The sequence below is a fragment of the Leptosomus discolor genome, chromosome 17 (genome assembly GCF_034619465.1).
Source record: "Leptosomus discolor isolate bLepDis1 chromosome 17, bLepDis1.hap2, whole genome shotgun sequence".
NCBI lineage: Eukaryota > Metazoa > Chordata > Aves > Leptosomiformes > Leptosomidae > Leptosomus > Leptosomus discolor.
In genome coordinates, this window is record NC_141407.1 from 7940070 (window position 1) to 7954896 (window position 14827).

Genomic DNA, 14827 nt, shown 5'->3' on the forward strand with positions numbered 1-14827 from the left:
AAATGTTACCCAAAACCCACTATTACTGCCTGCCTCTGCCGATTGCCTACCTAGGCAGGCAGTATAATATGAGCAGTCCCTCTTCTAAAGCTCCAAAAATGGAAATTTACAGCAGACTTCTTGCTTAAAGTGGAAGTTTCTCAGCAGAAAACTGGATTTGATAAATTATTTTTTTATTTGCTTAAGGAAAGATTATCATCTGAAAGTTTAAAAAAAAGCCAAAATTACTACTGGAAGAAAATGAAGCTGTCTTATATTTAGTGCTGTATTTCAGCATCGGCTGTGCCCTGGAATTCAGTTCCTCCTAAAAATTTTCAGGGTGTGCAGACCCATTTATAATGGGTTTAAACACTTTGTTATAAAGTCTTCTGAGAAAAATAACATATTTGTTTTTCTTAACTGCCTTTTGTAGGTGCTCTGGTATCCCCAGGTCCCTCTTACCTGCCACGAACCCACGGTCCACAGGCTGAGAAAGATTTCTCTGTACGATTCTAACCACATGAAGAAGAGGGGGATTGGAATGACACTGTGAACTACTTTTTAAAATAAATACTTAACATTTAGGAAAGAAGTGGCCTTTAGTAGTTCCTCTCTTGTCTGCGTTTCCATCTCACGATTACTTTGGTTACTTTATCACCCTTACACTCATTCAAATGTATTTATTTGAAGACAGTTATCAAAATAGTGATCTGTGAAATAAAACCAACTGGAAATATAAATAACCATATTTGCAGAACCTAAGTAGTAACATTCCTCCACCCCTAAACCTGCTGTCTTCTACCCAATCATGGATCTCTTCCTTCCCCTCAGTCGTACTTCATCCAGCCTTTTGATCACAGGGCCAGATTTTTTCGATGTAGCTGCATAGGTCTTTAGCAAAGCTTTAAACATAGCTTCAGTATCCGGATGTGTGCTAAGGAAGGCTTTCTCCAGAACATACAAGTCAACTCCTTTATCCTCCGGAAGACCTGAAATAAAACTGAGTCCAAAGTCTATCAGCACCAAGTCCAGCTTCTCCGTGGGTGGCCGCATAAGTATATTGGAAGTTGTGAGGTCCCCGTGTATTAGATCTTCGTCGTGCATTCTTGCTAACAGCTCACCCATCTTCTCTGCTAAGGTAAGGAGGCTACTGGCATCACTTCCACTCTGTTGTACAGAGTTAATATGATCTTGAACAGTAATTGAGTCTACAATATCTTCAAGATATATGGAGTTGGTGACATAATCCACGAAGTAGACCACTGGAGCCGAAATCCCTGTTTAAAAGAACAAATGAAATGCTGTTAGTTAATTTACAGGATTTTCCAACTTTATTTTAACAACAAAACACAACGGATACAAGCCTTACGCAGAAATGCCAGTTGAGATCACCCCCAGCCACTGAATCCCCACACCTAGGAACACCCCCCGCCCCTCTGGTTTCCAACCACGCTGCACTAGCCTCCAGCCTTAAAACTAGCTGGCAGCTCGAGCCTGGTAACAGGATCAGCCTGTCCTGGGGTGAGACTCCTCGGCAAAACACGCACAGGGGCTTCCTGGTTTCAGGGGGCACTCTGAGAAAGCGGGGCGGGTCGCCCCGAGATGAGAAGAAACCACCCGCATCCTTCAGGATGAAGCAGGAAGGCCGTCAAGTGGCTGTTACTTGCTCTGAGCGACGTGCAGAGCCGGCGGCTGCCGGTGAGCACGGAAGCACCCGGCGCCCAGGGGTGTCTGTCCTCTCAGGGCAGTCCCGCCTCACGCCGCCCCGGCCCAGCCCCGCCGCCCCCGGGCCCACCTGTCCGCCGACACCGCAGCAGCGAGCGCGCCTCCTGCGCCAGGCGCCGCCGGCTCAGCCGCTCCTCCAGCGCCGGGTGCCGGTACCGCTTCGGGATGCGGAGCTTGGCCACCGTCGGCCGCCCCAAGAAAAGCCCCCGGTAAACGCGCGCCTCGGCGCCCTGCTGCAGCAGCTGCAGCCCCGGCAGCGGCGGCGGCGACGCCTCGGCCTCGGCCTCGGCCGCCGCAGGGCCCGCGGTCCCCGCCTCGCCCGCCGCAGGGCCCGCGGCCCCCGCCTCGCCCGCCGCAGGGCCCGCGGCCCCCGCCTCGCCCGCCGCAGGGCCCGCGGCTCCCGCCTCGCCCGCCGCAGGGGCTGCGATCCCGGCCATGCCAGAGCGCACACCGCCCGCCTCCGCCTCGGCCGCCGCCATCACAGGGACCCGCCGGCACACGGCGCAGGCGCGTCGCGCCTCTGCTTCGGCAATCTTCGGGAGCCCTTGACGGAAACCTACGAACCCCCCTCAAGCTCCACCTCCCTCCCGCCTGTACCGCTCCCGGCGCCCTCGCTATAGCGCGCCCTGCGCCCCACCTGCTCGTACTTGTTCCTGGGGCTGCCTCTTCCAAAATCCCTCTTTGTGCTTCGCCCTCTAAGTCCTGATGCACTCTGCCTACCTCCGCCGTGGTGAGGGATACTGAGTAGCTGCAGGATGGTACAACTTGTGCCTGAGCCTTCCCCAGCCTGGAAAATTCCTGCCAGTGCAAGAGTGAGACCCGCAGCTGCCCCACGGCCTGCGAGCAAGCTGCTAGATGTGCATCTTCCCAAGGCAGCAACTGGGGTCTTGTGGTCCCCCCCTGGTGCTCTCAGCACCGTCTCAGAGCCGCCTGCCAGGGCATTACGCCTGGGACACCACCCCTGGGACATCACCACCAGGGCTTCGCCACCGGCTCTTGGCACTTCACGTGCCAAAAGCCCTCGCTGGAGCCCATGCAGATCCACTGCAGCTGCCCAGTTCACGGCTGGGGAGGAGAAGAGGTTTGCCTGTAGGCAACAGGATCACCAGCCTGCAAAAGGCCATGGCGTGACCCTGGGTCCCCGTGCTGGCCAGCACCAAAGCTGCTTCCCCGGGTGCTGGCGCAGGCCACTCATGCAGTGAGTCGGGTGACTCCCCCTTCCTCGAGCAGCCAAGTCTCACATCTCTGTGTTAGTAAAAGATGGACAAAGCTCATTGTCCTGGGAGCAGTATTTGGGTTTTTATGGCACACTGAAAACCCACTACTCTGCTGGGTGATCTGCACACACTGCAATTTATGTTCCTCAGAAGATACAAGAGACTTCAGCCCAGTCCCTGTGAACATGTTTTCAGTTGTTGCCTTTGGAGGTGCCACAAGTCCATTTTGTCCTTGTTTTCTCATCTGCAACGTTTGTTTCCTTTTCAGAATATTTATATTTTATTAACACATTCCATACAGCTTGTCATTGCATGGTGGGATTTGCCTGGCAAATATTTATCTTGCTTCAGTAACAACTTTTAAACAACCTTCCCAAGTTTTCAATGATACAGCTAATCCATCCTGCAATTCTGCCCACTTGTGGCATCCTCCTTCGGGCATCATCCTTTGGCTGCCCTCGCCGTGGCACGGCTGCAGGAGCACGATAGCTTGTCCAGGGAAAAAGATGTGTTCTTGGGCTCTGTGGCTGGAATCTGCAAATGCCACAAACAATCAAATAAACAAAGAGGTTTTTCCTGTGGTGTGGGCAGATTTTATCTAAGCATCGGCGCACAGCCCCCACAGACATACATAACCTATGAGCAAGTGCATACAGATGCCCTCAGTTCGTTATTCTGGTAAATACGATGGTCTTCTCTCACGCCGGCCAAAAATATCCTCCAGAGCTTTCAAAATATGAAAGAAAATATTTTTGCTTTATTTTCCCCATTATTTTATTTATTTAGATTTTATCTTCCCTGTGATTTCACTTATTCTTTTCTCTTTGGATGCAATCAACAGTTGACATAGCCCTTGGAAATCATCTAGAGCCATTTACAATATTTATGGTATCACCCAGTATTTTTATTGGAATAGTGAACCACCCCAGAGAACTGCACTGAAGCCACAGACTCTCTGGTAAATTGTTTAATTATGTAATTTTGTTCTCCTGGTGACAAGCATTTATAAACTCTGCTTTTACAAACAATGTAATTGAGTTAAAAATTTCAGCGCAGCAAACCAAGCTAATGGAAACCAAGGCAGATCCCATGGGCTCCTCCCTGCTGTCCTGCGGATCCCTCGGCACTGGGCAGACTGCAGCACTGCAGGCAGCCCTGCCCTCACCCCCCCGGGCTTATTTAAGGATGGAGGCTGCCCTTCTCGGAGCTGGACAGACTGAAACAGGGCTGAATTTCGGCTACATCAGGAGTCAAGTGGCTTCTTGCGCCCAGCTAAGGCACTTGTTGGCTCTGAGGTTTTGTCCTTAACCTGCAAAGCGTGGACACAAGGATAAACCCTCCTGGGTAGTGAATTCACAGCTCTGACTCCAATAGCAGCTCAGAATTATGGATCTTGGCCAATTCCCCCAGCAAGAGGATGCTACGGGCAGGGCGGGCTGTAGGCACCCAACAGAGGGGCACAGGGACTCAGGGGAGCACCCTGTGTTGCCGCAGGCTGTCGCGCTGGAGGCATCCCTAAAATGTGGAGGAAACAGGACCCATGGGGTGACCACCAGTACTGACCAGCAGCACCAGCAAACGCCTCCAGGTTTGGGATAACATAAAAGAAGGCGCATGCAGCCTGGCATCGTAAGGAGAAAGCTCTCCGGGCTGTAAACAAGCATGTAATAAATGCAAGCGCCTGGCAAGCTGTCTCTGTCCCAGCCAGCTGTAACACTGGCACCTGCTCATGGATTATAATTTTCAGCCATAACTGAATCGAGCTTGGTCAGTTTGGTCCCCTGAATCTCCTCCTAAGGGTCAATTGCAATTAGAGAAAATGTGCTCGAGTGTTTGATGAGTGTTGCTGAACTTTTTCCTTTTTCCAGGATGAACGTCTTTTTCCTCTTGTATTTATATTTTAGTTTGTGATTTTAAAGCCTCTTTCAGCTGCTCCAGCCCAGAAGTAGAGAGTAACATTTTCAGTAATCACAGCCAGGTTGCGTTACCAAACACAGGCTGCTGTTTCAAATGCCAAGCTCTTCAGGAAGCACATTCCTGTGGCTCAGCCCTGGAGATGGGTTCAGCTGTGAAGCAGGAACGCATGAGTCCAGCAGCCAACATCAAGATAAGGATCAGATGGGGAAAGGGCACTGCCAAGACACACGGTCACAAGAGGAGGGGGAAAGGATCCCAGGAGGGAGCAAGGCTAGAAACATGCCGGCAGACATGAAGCATGATCCAGTCCTGGTGGATCCAACCCCTCCAAACCTTGTCATGCAGAGCTTAGGGACCAAAGCTACTGACTTCAGCAGGTCCAGAATACCCATTAACTACCAATGGCATGATAAGAAAGATGCTAAAAACTGCAAAGGAAGACTTTTTCCTGCGAAGAAAAAAAAAAGGAAAAAAAGAAAAAAAGCAAAGGAAGAATTATCCCTGCTGTACATCATAGCAGGTTTTCACGTTTTTTTCAGACCTCTGTAACCCCCAGCCATGTGCAGCATCGACACGGCGGCTGCATTTCTGTACACACTGATGTCATCTTTTTGGTCGCCTTTTGTAAACATACCATAATGCTCTGCCTATACTTCCCAGAACCTCGCCTCCTTGCTGTCCGTGCTAATAATGTTTATTGCCCTGCCAGAGAACAGGAAGCCTACAGAACATTGCGGAGTGGCCGATAAATGACTGTTGAGTGACCATGGAGAAAAATATCAGTTCTTTCTTCTCACACTGAAATCATTTGAGAAGGGAGGAATTGTTCAGGTGAATTGCAGGTCACACAGCCAAGAGTGGGTTTGCCCAGTGGTTGCTGAGGACTGTAGCTTCCCTCTGGCTCTCTGCCTGGTGTGGTAGGGAACCACAGGTGGGTGATATCTCCCCCAGTTCGTTGCACAACGCACACAAAACCTATAGACTTGAGCTCCGGGGAGAAGCTGCAGCAGCCAGGGATCATGGACAAAATCACACCGAATTCCCAGCATCCCCCTGTGTTCCCACAACTTGGAATATGAGCCCAGACACAGAGCTGTAGTGCCTGCTGCCCACTGCAAACTGGCTTCATATGCAGGGTCTTGAGGAAGAGAGAAAATTGCAGTTATTTCTCCCTCTGAGTGTCATGAGAGCTAGTCATGACTTCAGAGCTGTTCAAACTACTTTAATGTGAATTACAAATCCTATGGGAAAGCTCCTTCTGTGAGCACCATCGGTTTCTGTTGGCTGGTGTTAGTGTTTGAAGCCATTCTGCAGCGTGTGTGTGATCCCTGTGCAGCTGTCAGTTTGTATCAGATAAAAGGTTTTAGAATAGGTATTTTTATAGATTGTATTTCCATCAAAATTAGAGCATATGAATGGGAAGTATTTATTTAAAGACCAGGTAGATGATTTGAAACACTTTTAATATTCACTACGACTTTGAGAAGCAACAAACACAAAACCTTTGATCAGCTGCTGCTCATGTTGCAGGCCAGATATCCAGCAGAATAAGGCTGAAAGGATACACATGATCCGGTATTGCGCATCTCAAGCATCCCAAAACTATGAGTTGGGGCAAAAACCAAGAGTTGGCACCACTGGTCTCTGGAGCAGAGACATGATATATATCCCCCTACTTAGAAGAATATTGATTCTTCAAATATTTCTTTTAAATGTCCCATTAGGTTAATATGTGGAATGACTGAAAAAGCTCTTTCAAAAAAATACCACATGTTCCTCATTCTTCGCCCAACCTGTTTACTTTCGCCTGTATCTGAGGGGTGTGCCTGTACCACACGCACGATGGCCACTGATGCAGACTTTGCCGTACTGTAGCAAAAAGCTCTACCAGCACAGGCTCCACAGAGCGCTGGGCTGGAGTTTGTGGTGTTATAACCGTGTGATTAAATGAAATATTACCTGCGGTCACATCCCAGCTCACAATGCCGTCTATGGTCATTTGCACCTACCCTTCAGCAGCAGTCCCTGTTGCATGGCTCTGGGAAGGCTGTGCAAACCCACCCCCAAGCCTGTGACAGCACATCTTCCCTGCGCTGGTCCCCACACCAGCTGGGTTGCAGCAAACTTCTGAACATCGCGTGTACTTCACCGCAGCGCAACCGGCCCAGCAACTGCAGTTTGCATGAACAGCACCGAGGGAGAATGTTTGCATTGTGTTAAAGAGTTTTGGAAGCACTTCTAGGCACATCAAGTTTTGTAAAACCCTTGCTTTACTGGACTTTGGCATCCACGAATTTAGCCTCAGGGTCAGTAAAAAAATATCTTGCATCCAAGCGCAAGTCCGAGTGTCTTTATGCAGCAGCCAGCAGGAAGGTTTCTGTTCTGCTCAGCAGAAAAAGAATGTTAATTGCAAGGGAAGTTGAATACTGAAATGCTTTGCATAACAGAGCACTGTGCAGGGGGAAGGAGGTAAGGTCGAGAGACTGATCCTTTCTTTCCCACAGCAGAGAAAGTTAAGAGTGCAAACTTAGTCGTGCTGCTCTTTTTTTTTTTTTTTTTTAGTTTTGAAATGGTCACTCCTTTCCTAGCAGGCTTTCCTTGGCTTTCCAGCCGAGCTACCTAAAAATTATAATAAGCTGTCGATCTCTTGTGGGCTCCCTAGGGGCTTTCTAGCCTAGAGGAGTGCAGCTCTGCACCTGAGAGGGTCTGCAGTCAGCGAGGAGAGGAGACTCCCATTCCTGGCTCAAGTGAGACAGACTGGGGACAGAGCTGTCATTCCAACAACCAAAGCCAGACCCCGCCACATCCCCCTTCCCGACCAACTACCCCCTGGTAAAACCTCCCCAGCCGCCCTGCGCGGCCAAACGCGGGAGCCCCGCAGCGGCCACCCGCCCAGCCCCGAGTCACGGGGCGGCGGGGGGAGCGTCCCGCAGCCCCGTTCCTCACCCCTCTCCGGCTCCCCGGCCCTTCGCATCAGCTCCCCGCGGCGCTGCCCGCCTGAAAGCGGCCCGAGCAGCACATCCCGGCCGGGACGGCCCTCCCGGGATACCCGCCCCCCACCCCGGCCCCGGACTCCCCGAGGGGCGGGCAGGGCGACTACAAGCCCCAGGCTGCCCGGCCGGGAGGCAGGGCGGGAGCGACGTGGCGCTGCGCGGCCCCGCTCCGGCCGCCGGACCCCGCTCCTCCGCTCCGCCCCGCTCCGCGCCCGCCGCCGCGGAGGGCCGGGGGCTCTGCCCCGCCGCGCCATGGGTGAGTGCCGGCCGGGGCGGGGGGGGCGCCCCGGGGGGCGGGCGGGGCGGCGGCGGCGGAGCCCCCGGTGGCGGAAGGGAGGCGGGGAGCCCCCCTCGGGAGGGGCAGCGGGCTGCGAACGGGCGCGTCCTGCCCCCAGGAAAAAAGTTTTTGTTTTTGTTTTTGTTTTTGTTTTTTTAAAAAAAAATAATTACAAAATGAGTTTTTCCTAAAGGCTGGGGCTGCATCTCCCCCCCGCCCCGCCTCCCACCCCCCTTTCTTTCTATTTTTTTAGCATTCCCAGCAGCGAACGAGGCGTTTCCCGCGGGGCAGCCCCAGGCGCACCCGGGCAGAGGTGCTGCGGGGGGGGCAGAGCCGCGGGGGGGGGGGGGGGGCGCTGCGGGTTTGCTGGGGGCAGCGGGCGCAGCGCCTGTTGGCAGCGGTGTAGGCAAAGAGGGGTTTCAGCAGTTCACAAGGCAGCCCAGTGTCAGCCAGGTCGGCAGCACTGGTTACTGCCCAGTCCTGGAGCGTGGCCCTCTGCGCAGAGCCTACCCTAGGCAGGGAATTGCCTGGCACAGCTCCTTGCGAGACCCACCAAACTTTCTGTCCTCATGTGAGGATCTGACGAGTCCTCGAGTTCACCAGCTACATCGGAATAGTTTATATACAAAGCTGGATTTCAATCAAAGTCTATAAACTGTTACTGCTCATTAAGGGAACAAGAAATACAGCAAAATCTGATGGAATCAGCGGTGTTATTTAGCAGGGCTGTCTGTATCTGATTGAGTTTGTGGCTTGAAACTGATGGCATGCCCACTTTATGCAAAGCCTTTTGTTCCCAGTGAGCAAATATTTTTTCTCATTATCTGCGTAACATGTGTACAAGGAGTGATAAAAGCAGTGCAGGTAGTCACACAGCATGGGAGGGACTGTTGTGTAGCTGGGATGGTGTAAGTAACACAAATGAAACACAGAGGGTTACAGAATAAATACAAATATAAATATAGCCATCACTGAGAAATAACCTTTATTGCTAGCTGTAATTAAAGGCCGAATAGACACACTTCCTATTAAACACAGCTTGTGAGGGGAAAAAAGCCCTTAGGCAGGGTGAGGAAAGTTTTCCATGGTCTGGTGGTTGTGTCCACATTCTTTCCACATACAGTCTACTGAAACTGTGAGTATTCTAATTAAACAAAGCCAATGTGAGAGTACAGATAGTATTACACGCTGGAAACCAGCACAAACCTCTAAGCTAATGCACTTTACCTGTGCCTTCAAAATTGTAACTGGAGGGGGGAGGTCACTATCACTGCTCTTCCCAGAGGCGCCTGTGTCAGCACTGGCTCTCATGCCGTGTACAGTCCCCCCTGCTGTAACATGACTAATGGTTCACACGTGGTCATGCTTTTATCCTCTTCCCAAGGCAAGAAGCTGTGCAGGAAGCACCTTGGTTTTGTAGGGTTGTTTGGGGTGGGTTGGTTTGGATTTGGTTTGCTATTGCTGATGTTTTTTCTTATTTTAGCTGAACTTGCATACTTACTAAACTTGCATGCTCAGCTATCTGGGAAGGGCAAGATGAAAGAATCACTTGTATTTGGGACAGGCAACAGTGAGCTTTTCAGCTCATGGTGAAGTTTGTCCCGTAGTCCTGGATCAGCCTGAGAAGGCTGTGCCTGGCTCGGGAATCCTGGGCGCTGTGCACTGTAGAAGGAGAGATGAAGAAATCAGGGTCAACCCCACAAAGTCATGCGGAGAGTGCAAGATTAACTATAAGAAGTAAACTTTTGCGAGCAGTGTTTTTAACGGCAAGGTAGAGAGAGAATGCATATCCTGCAGTGAGAGCTGATGGTGCCACATACACCGAAACATTAAAATAATAATGGAGAACAATTCAGAACCAGAAGGCAGAAGCTGCATTTCCTGCCCAGAACAGGTTTTGTGATTAGAATCAAGGGAGACCACAGAAGATCCCCCACCCATACAAGTGCAAGCACTACAAATCACTGTCGTCCACTTAAATACAAGTCTTTGTTAACAAAGTCCTGTTTTCACAGTTCTGCAGCCCAAATGTGTGCCCCTGTGATTAGTGGAAGTGTGTGCAGGCCTGGTAGGTTGTGTGACAATCTGCGAGTGCCTCTCTACACGCAACCTAGTGACCTATGGGGAAATTCAGCATCATGGCTTTGTACGTGGAAAACTTGCAGTGTTCTGGAAGAGCTTTTTCGAGCTTGTGTGTGCTGCTAGCGCCAGAAAACTGAACCTAGCATTGCTTGCTTGTTTTCCAGGTGGTGCAGTGCTGGTCCTCCTCTTGTCTGCAACGGTCTCTCTCCTAGGCGGGCTGATATTTGGATACGAGCTGGGGATTATCTCTGGTGCACTGCTGCAGTTGCAGATAGACTTTCACCTCAGCTGCTTCAAGCAAGAACTTCTCGTGAGTGCCCTCCTTATAGGAGCTCTCCTTGCCTCTCTGGTCGGGGGGATCCTCATTGACCGCCATGGACGGAGGAAAGCAATCCTGGTCAGCAGCTTGGTCCTGTTGGCTGGCAGCCTTATTCTCACACTGGCAAGGTCATTTATTGGGCTGGTCATTGGGCGCATGACCGTGGGCTTTGCCATCTCTGTCTCATCCATGGCCTGCTGCATCTACGTCTCAGAAATGGTGGCTGCTCACCAGCGAGGGCTGCTGGTGTCTCTCTACGAAGCAGGCATCACCGTAGGCATCCTACTGTCCTATGCGCTGAATTACATCTTTGCGGACATGGATGAGGGATGGAGGTACATGTTTGGACTGGCCATTGCCCCGACGGCAATGCAGTTCCTCAGCATCCTCTTTCTCCCAGTGAACCCTGTCAAATTAAGCTCCTGGGACTCAGACTGCCAGAAGGGCCTCATTCAATTGCAGGACACTGAGGACAGAGCAGCAGCAAAGCGGGAACCCTATAAGGAGAAGCATTACTCATTTCTTGACCTTTTCAGGACCAGAGACAATATGAGAAGGCGGACTGTGGTGGGCCTAGGACTGGTGCTCTTCCAGCAGTTCACTGGGCAGCCCAATGTACTGGGCTATGCCTCCAAAATCTTCCACTCGGTGGGGTTCCAGAGCAACTCTTCGGCGATCCTGGCCTCAGTCGGGCTGGGGGCGATAAAGGTGGTGGCCACGCTCGTCGCGATGGCCTTTGCAGACAAGGCTGGCAGGAGAGTGCTGCTCATGGCTGGCTGTGTGGTGATGGCCATCTCCGTCACCACCATTGGCCTCACCAGCCGTGTTGCTCCACTGGCCATGGCCAGGGACTGCAAGGCAGCCACAGACCTCAGTGCATCCCACAGCCTCACCCAGCACCCCCTGACACCTATATCCTCCCAGGCTGCTGTGTCACCCATCCCACCAGCATTAGGTGCTGTCACAAGCCAGGCAGGCCCTGGTTTTGCTGCCATGAGGAGCCTTACAAAAGTTTTTGACAGCACTCAAAGCACAGAGCTTGTTCCCGGTTCTTCCCTCACTCAGAAAAGGGACTTGGTAGGTCAGGCCAAAAAAGAGACAGTGGAAAGCACAGGCCCTCCTTTCAGTGGTGCTCCCTGGGCAGAACATATGGTTTTAAATTGGATTACGCTGCTGAGCATGATGGCTTTCGTGAGCGCCTTCTCAATTGGATTTGGACCAAGTAAGTATGGTGTTTATATATCCTTGCACTAACCCAGGGAATAAAACTTGGGCTGATCTTTATAGTCTACTTGGAATGTTCATTACCTATCTGCTGTACCAAGCAGCTCAGTGTCTGGGAACTGGAAATTTATCCCCTCCTGCCCACTGAATAATTTCCTGGCATTGCAGCTCTGTCAGCTATAGGGCTGGTACAGCGCTAGAATAACTTTCTCTTCCACACTATCGCTACCCTTGTAATGTTTTTTTTTTTTTCTGTCAAGCTCATTGCAAAGTCAGAGCATCCCACAAGCACTACCTAATCTGCCTAGCAGCCTGATGAGGAGGAAAATAGAGGCCTGAGGACAGAGGGACTGAGGGGCTTCTGCTGTGTGATGAAGAAAGTCAGTTGCAGAACTGGAAGTGGAACCTCCTTGGAATTTCTCAATATCAGTTGTTCTTTTTTCTGAAGTCATTATTTATTCATCAGATTAGGATAGAGATTAGTTTGTGCTTCCATATGAGCTCTAGTGTTTTCTGGCATTTATTGCTTTAAATGCTTTAATGGAAGAAAACAGCACCTAACTCAAGGAAAATCAGAAATGCACAGCAAGCCTCATGGGTTTGACAGTGACCCTGTAAGTTACTTCAAGCCAAATAACCCTGGGACAGGAGAGACTACTTTAAGATATATATTGCTTTCTCTCTGATTTTAGCCCAAACACAGCATCGTCTCCCTAATCCTAGCCCTTTCTCATTTCCTCAAAAAGGGGCCGTCCAGACAGCAGGTATGCCAGATCTTTTCCATCTCCCCTGAACAAAATGACCAACTTGCCTTGCTTTCTTCTTTGATCCCTGGGCCTGTTCATTGGTATTTCATTCCTCTGCAGGGTGCTGAACATGGGAGTTTTGAAGTGTTCTGCTGTGACCTGACTCTGAGATCGATGCATGTTTGACACCCACAGCAGCGGGTGCTGGGTGAAGCCAGCATTTAAAACCCCTGCTGAAATCTGCCTTGCCTGTGTCCCAAATAAATTACTTAACCCCTACAACTGTCTTTCTGATCTCTCTAATCTGTGCAGTGACCTGGCTGGTCCTCAGTGAGATCTACCCTGCTGGGATAAGAGGAAGAGCCTTTGCCTTCTGTAACAGCTTTAACTGGGCTGCAAATTTACTGATCAGCCTCTCCTTCCTGGACCTTATTGGTAAGTGGCTATCTCCCATCCCTCCAAGTCCCACAGGTGGTTAGGGAAGGTGTCCACCACACGGTGTTTGGAGATTAAGTGGCATTTTGAACCCTGGGGACTTGACACTGGAATAGGTGTGACCCTGATCCTCTGACAGCAGAAAAAATAGGCACCAGCAACACTGGTCGAGCTCCTCTGCCACTCATTTCATAGAAGTCGTCCGTCACCCACTGGGCTGTACTATAGCGATGCAGTATCAGGAAACCATGGAGTTTGCAGCTTTTAAGCCAGTAGCTTTCTGATGTTTCTTGCTAGCAGAGCTCTCGGCTGAGTCACTCAGCGGGCACTGCTCGGCCCTGGACCTTGGCTGCCTTCTCCTTCCTTCTGTAGCGCTGCTGGAAAAGCCTGTTATGAACCATCCTTCTCCCTTGCTGATTCCCAGTCCAGGCCTTCCAGATAAGGAGCTTTCCCTTTGAGGGCTTCTCAAAATAAGATACCCCTGCCAGGCACCAATGACCACCTTGCAGTAAGCAACCAGCTTCTTCTGTATCCCATGATGTCACCTACCTCCGACAGACCCATCATGCGCTTGAATTTCTCTGCAGATGCCGTTGGTTTCTCTTGGATGTTTCTCCTCTATGGACTGATGGGAGTGATGGCTGTTATATTCATTTACCTTTTTGTTCCGGAAACGAAAGGACAGTCCTTAGAGGAGATAGACCAGCAGTTCTCCCGGAAACGGTATGTGTGCTGTTGTACCAGCCTGAGTGCTGGCTTTGGGTGCTTCCCACCAGCAGTCCCTGAGGTCTACGGCACTGGGCAGCTCAGGGCTGTTGCAAAATCTGGTTGGTGCTGCTGAGAAAATCTCAAGTTTGCGGTGGGGCTATGGGATGGGACGTGAGAGCTGCAGTGTGGTTCATCAGCCAGTCAGTGCCCTGAGCCATGCGGCCGTGCTGCTGGAGGGCGCTAGTGACCCTGGGGAGAGAGAGGGCTAAAAACCAGGGCTTGTGGTTGAGGGGAGGCGAGCAGGACCGGAGCATGGGGCAATTCTGGTTGTGGAGGAGGTGGCAGGGCAAGCATTGCTGGAGCAGAGGGAGGTTGTGCAGCTGCATGGCCACGATGGCAAAGGGAGGGAGTGCACACTGCTCTGGGGGTGGCCAGGAGGGGTAACTGCTGTAAACCCCTGCCTGGCTTCTGGCTCGCTGCGAGCAGCAGCCGCTCCAGCTGACCTTCACCATTGCCCGGCAGAGTGTGGGAAGGAAAGACGTTTAAGCAGAGATGGGGAAGAGGAGCGAGCTGCACATACACGCAGTACCAGAGAGTGGAGCACACCAGCAGCACGTGAAAGCACTGACATGCCCGCAGCATCGCCCTGAGGAGAGGAGCAGACTGTGCCATCCAGGCAGTTCTTTTCGGGTGACATTTAACTGGTGACCTCTGCTCAGAGATGGTTCTCACCACAGTGCCTTAGATCTTGGGACATGCTGATAGCTGTCCTCTGGGTCCTTGGAGGATCGTAGGTCCCAGGCAGGGATGGGTCCTTCCTTTGATAACTTTTTTTTTTTTTTTGTGATTTGTATCTCCTATCATTCAAGAGATTAATGGTTTTGTGTGGAGGAATTAAAGCACAACTTTTGCTGACAATGCTCTCCATCTGTGCAGTTAATTTGTGAGCAAGGTGTATTATTTTCTACTTCACTTTGCAGAGGGGACAGTAGTGCAACGAGGGATATGTCAAACGTGCATTAATATTGTCACCCCTTGTGATGTCTGCGTGGGAGCCTGGGGTCTGAGATGCAAGCTATTGCAGACAAAAGCCCTGTTTCAGTGGAGGCAGAATAAGTGCTAGCTCATGGGCTGCTATATCCCACAGTGTCAAGGCCCAGCAGCTCACCTGCCTGATCACCCAAGGCCCACGCTAAAGAGTGTGG

The 14827-nt window shown here is 51.2% G+C and overlaps 2 protein-coding genes across 3 annotated transcripts; one reads left to right on the top strand and one right to left on the bottom strand.

The window, feature by feature from the left end:
- Positions 1-736: 736 nt before the first annotated feature.
- TP53RK (TP53 regulating kinase) lies at positions 737-2183 on the bottom strand. Of its 2 annotated transcripts, XM_086474893.1 has the most exons (3): positions 2061-2183; positions 1775-1988; positions 737-1256 (listed from the first exon to the last, which is right to left on the bottom strand). In XM_086474893.1, exons 1-3 carry the CDS (start codon positions 2181-2183, stop codon positions 778-780), a joined length of 816 nt encoding a protein of 271 aa, XP_086331019.1. In that variant the 3' UTR covers positions 737-777. The 2 variants fall into 2 exon arrangements, with proteins under 2 accessions (XP_086331019.1, XP_086331018.1); XM_086474892.1 differs by having other exon boundaries at positions 1775-2183.
- A 4497-nt stretch (positions 2184-6680) lies between these two features.
- On the top strand, positions 6681-14241 carry SLC2A10 (solute carrier family 2 member 10). The gene is made up of 8 exons (XM_086474947.1): positions 6681-6704; positions 7501-7585; positions 7686-8087; positions 9716-9772; positions 10181-11731; positions 12792-12914; positions 13502-13637; positions 14145-14241. The coding sequence occupies exons 1-8, from the start codon at positions 6681-6683 to the stop codon at positions 14239-14241; spliced, it is 2475 nt and encodes an 824-aa protein (XP_086331073.1).
- Positions 14242-14827: the final 586 nt, after the last annotated feature.

What these genes read in the sequence shown, in the direction of transcription:
- TP53RK (XM_086474892.1), bottom strand. Translation starts at nt 2,183, where the DNA reads ATGGCGGCGGCCGAGGCGGAGGCGGGCGGTGTGCGCTCTGGCATGGCC. An exon ending in GCTGCGGTGTCGGCGGACAG is followed by an intron (nt 1,257 to 1,774) that starts GTGGGCCCGGGG and finishes TCTTTTAAACAG; the next exon opens with GGATTTCGGCTCCAGTGGTC.
- SLC2A10 (XM_086474947.1), top strand. Translation starts at nt 6,681, where the DNA reads ATGGCCACTGATGCAGACTTTGCC. An exon ending in CCACTGATGCAGACTTTGCC is followed by an intron (nt 6,705 to 7,500) that starts GTACTGTAGCAA and finishes TGGGCTCCCTAG; the next exon opens with GGGCTTTCTAGCCTAGAGGA. An exon ending in TCTGCCCCGCCGCGCCATGG is followed by an intron (nt 8,088 to 9,715) that starts GTGAGTGCCGGC and finishes TTTGTCCCGTAG; the next exon opens with TCCTGGATCAGCCTGAGAAG.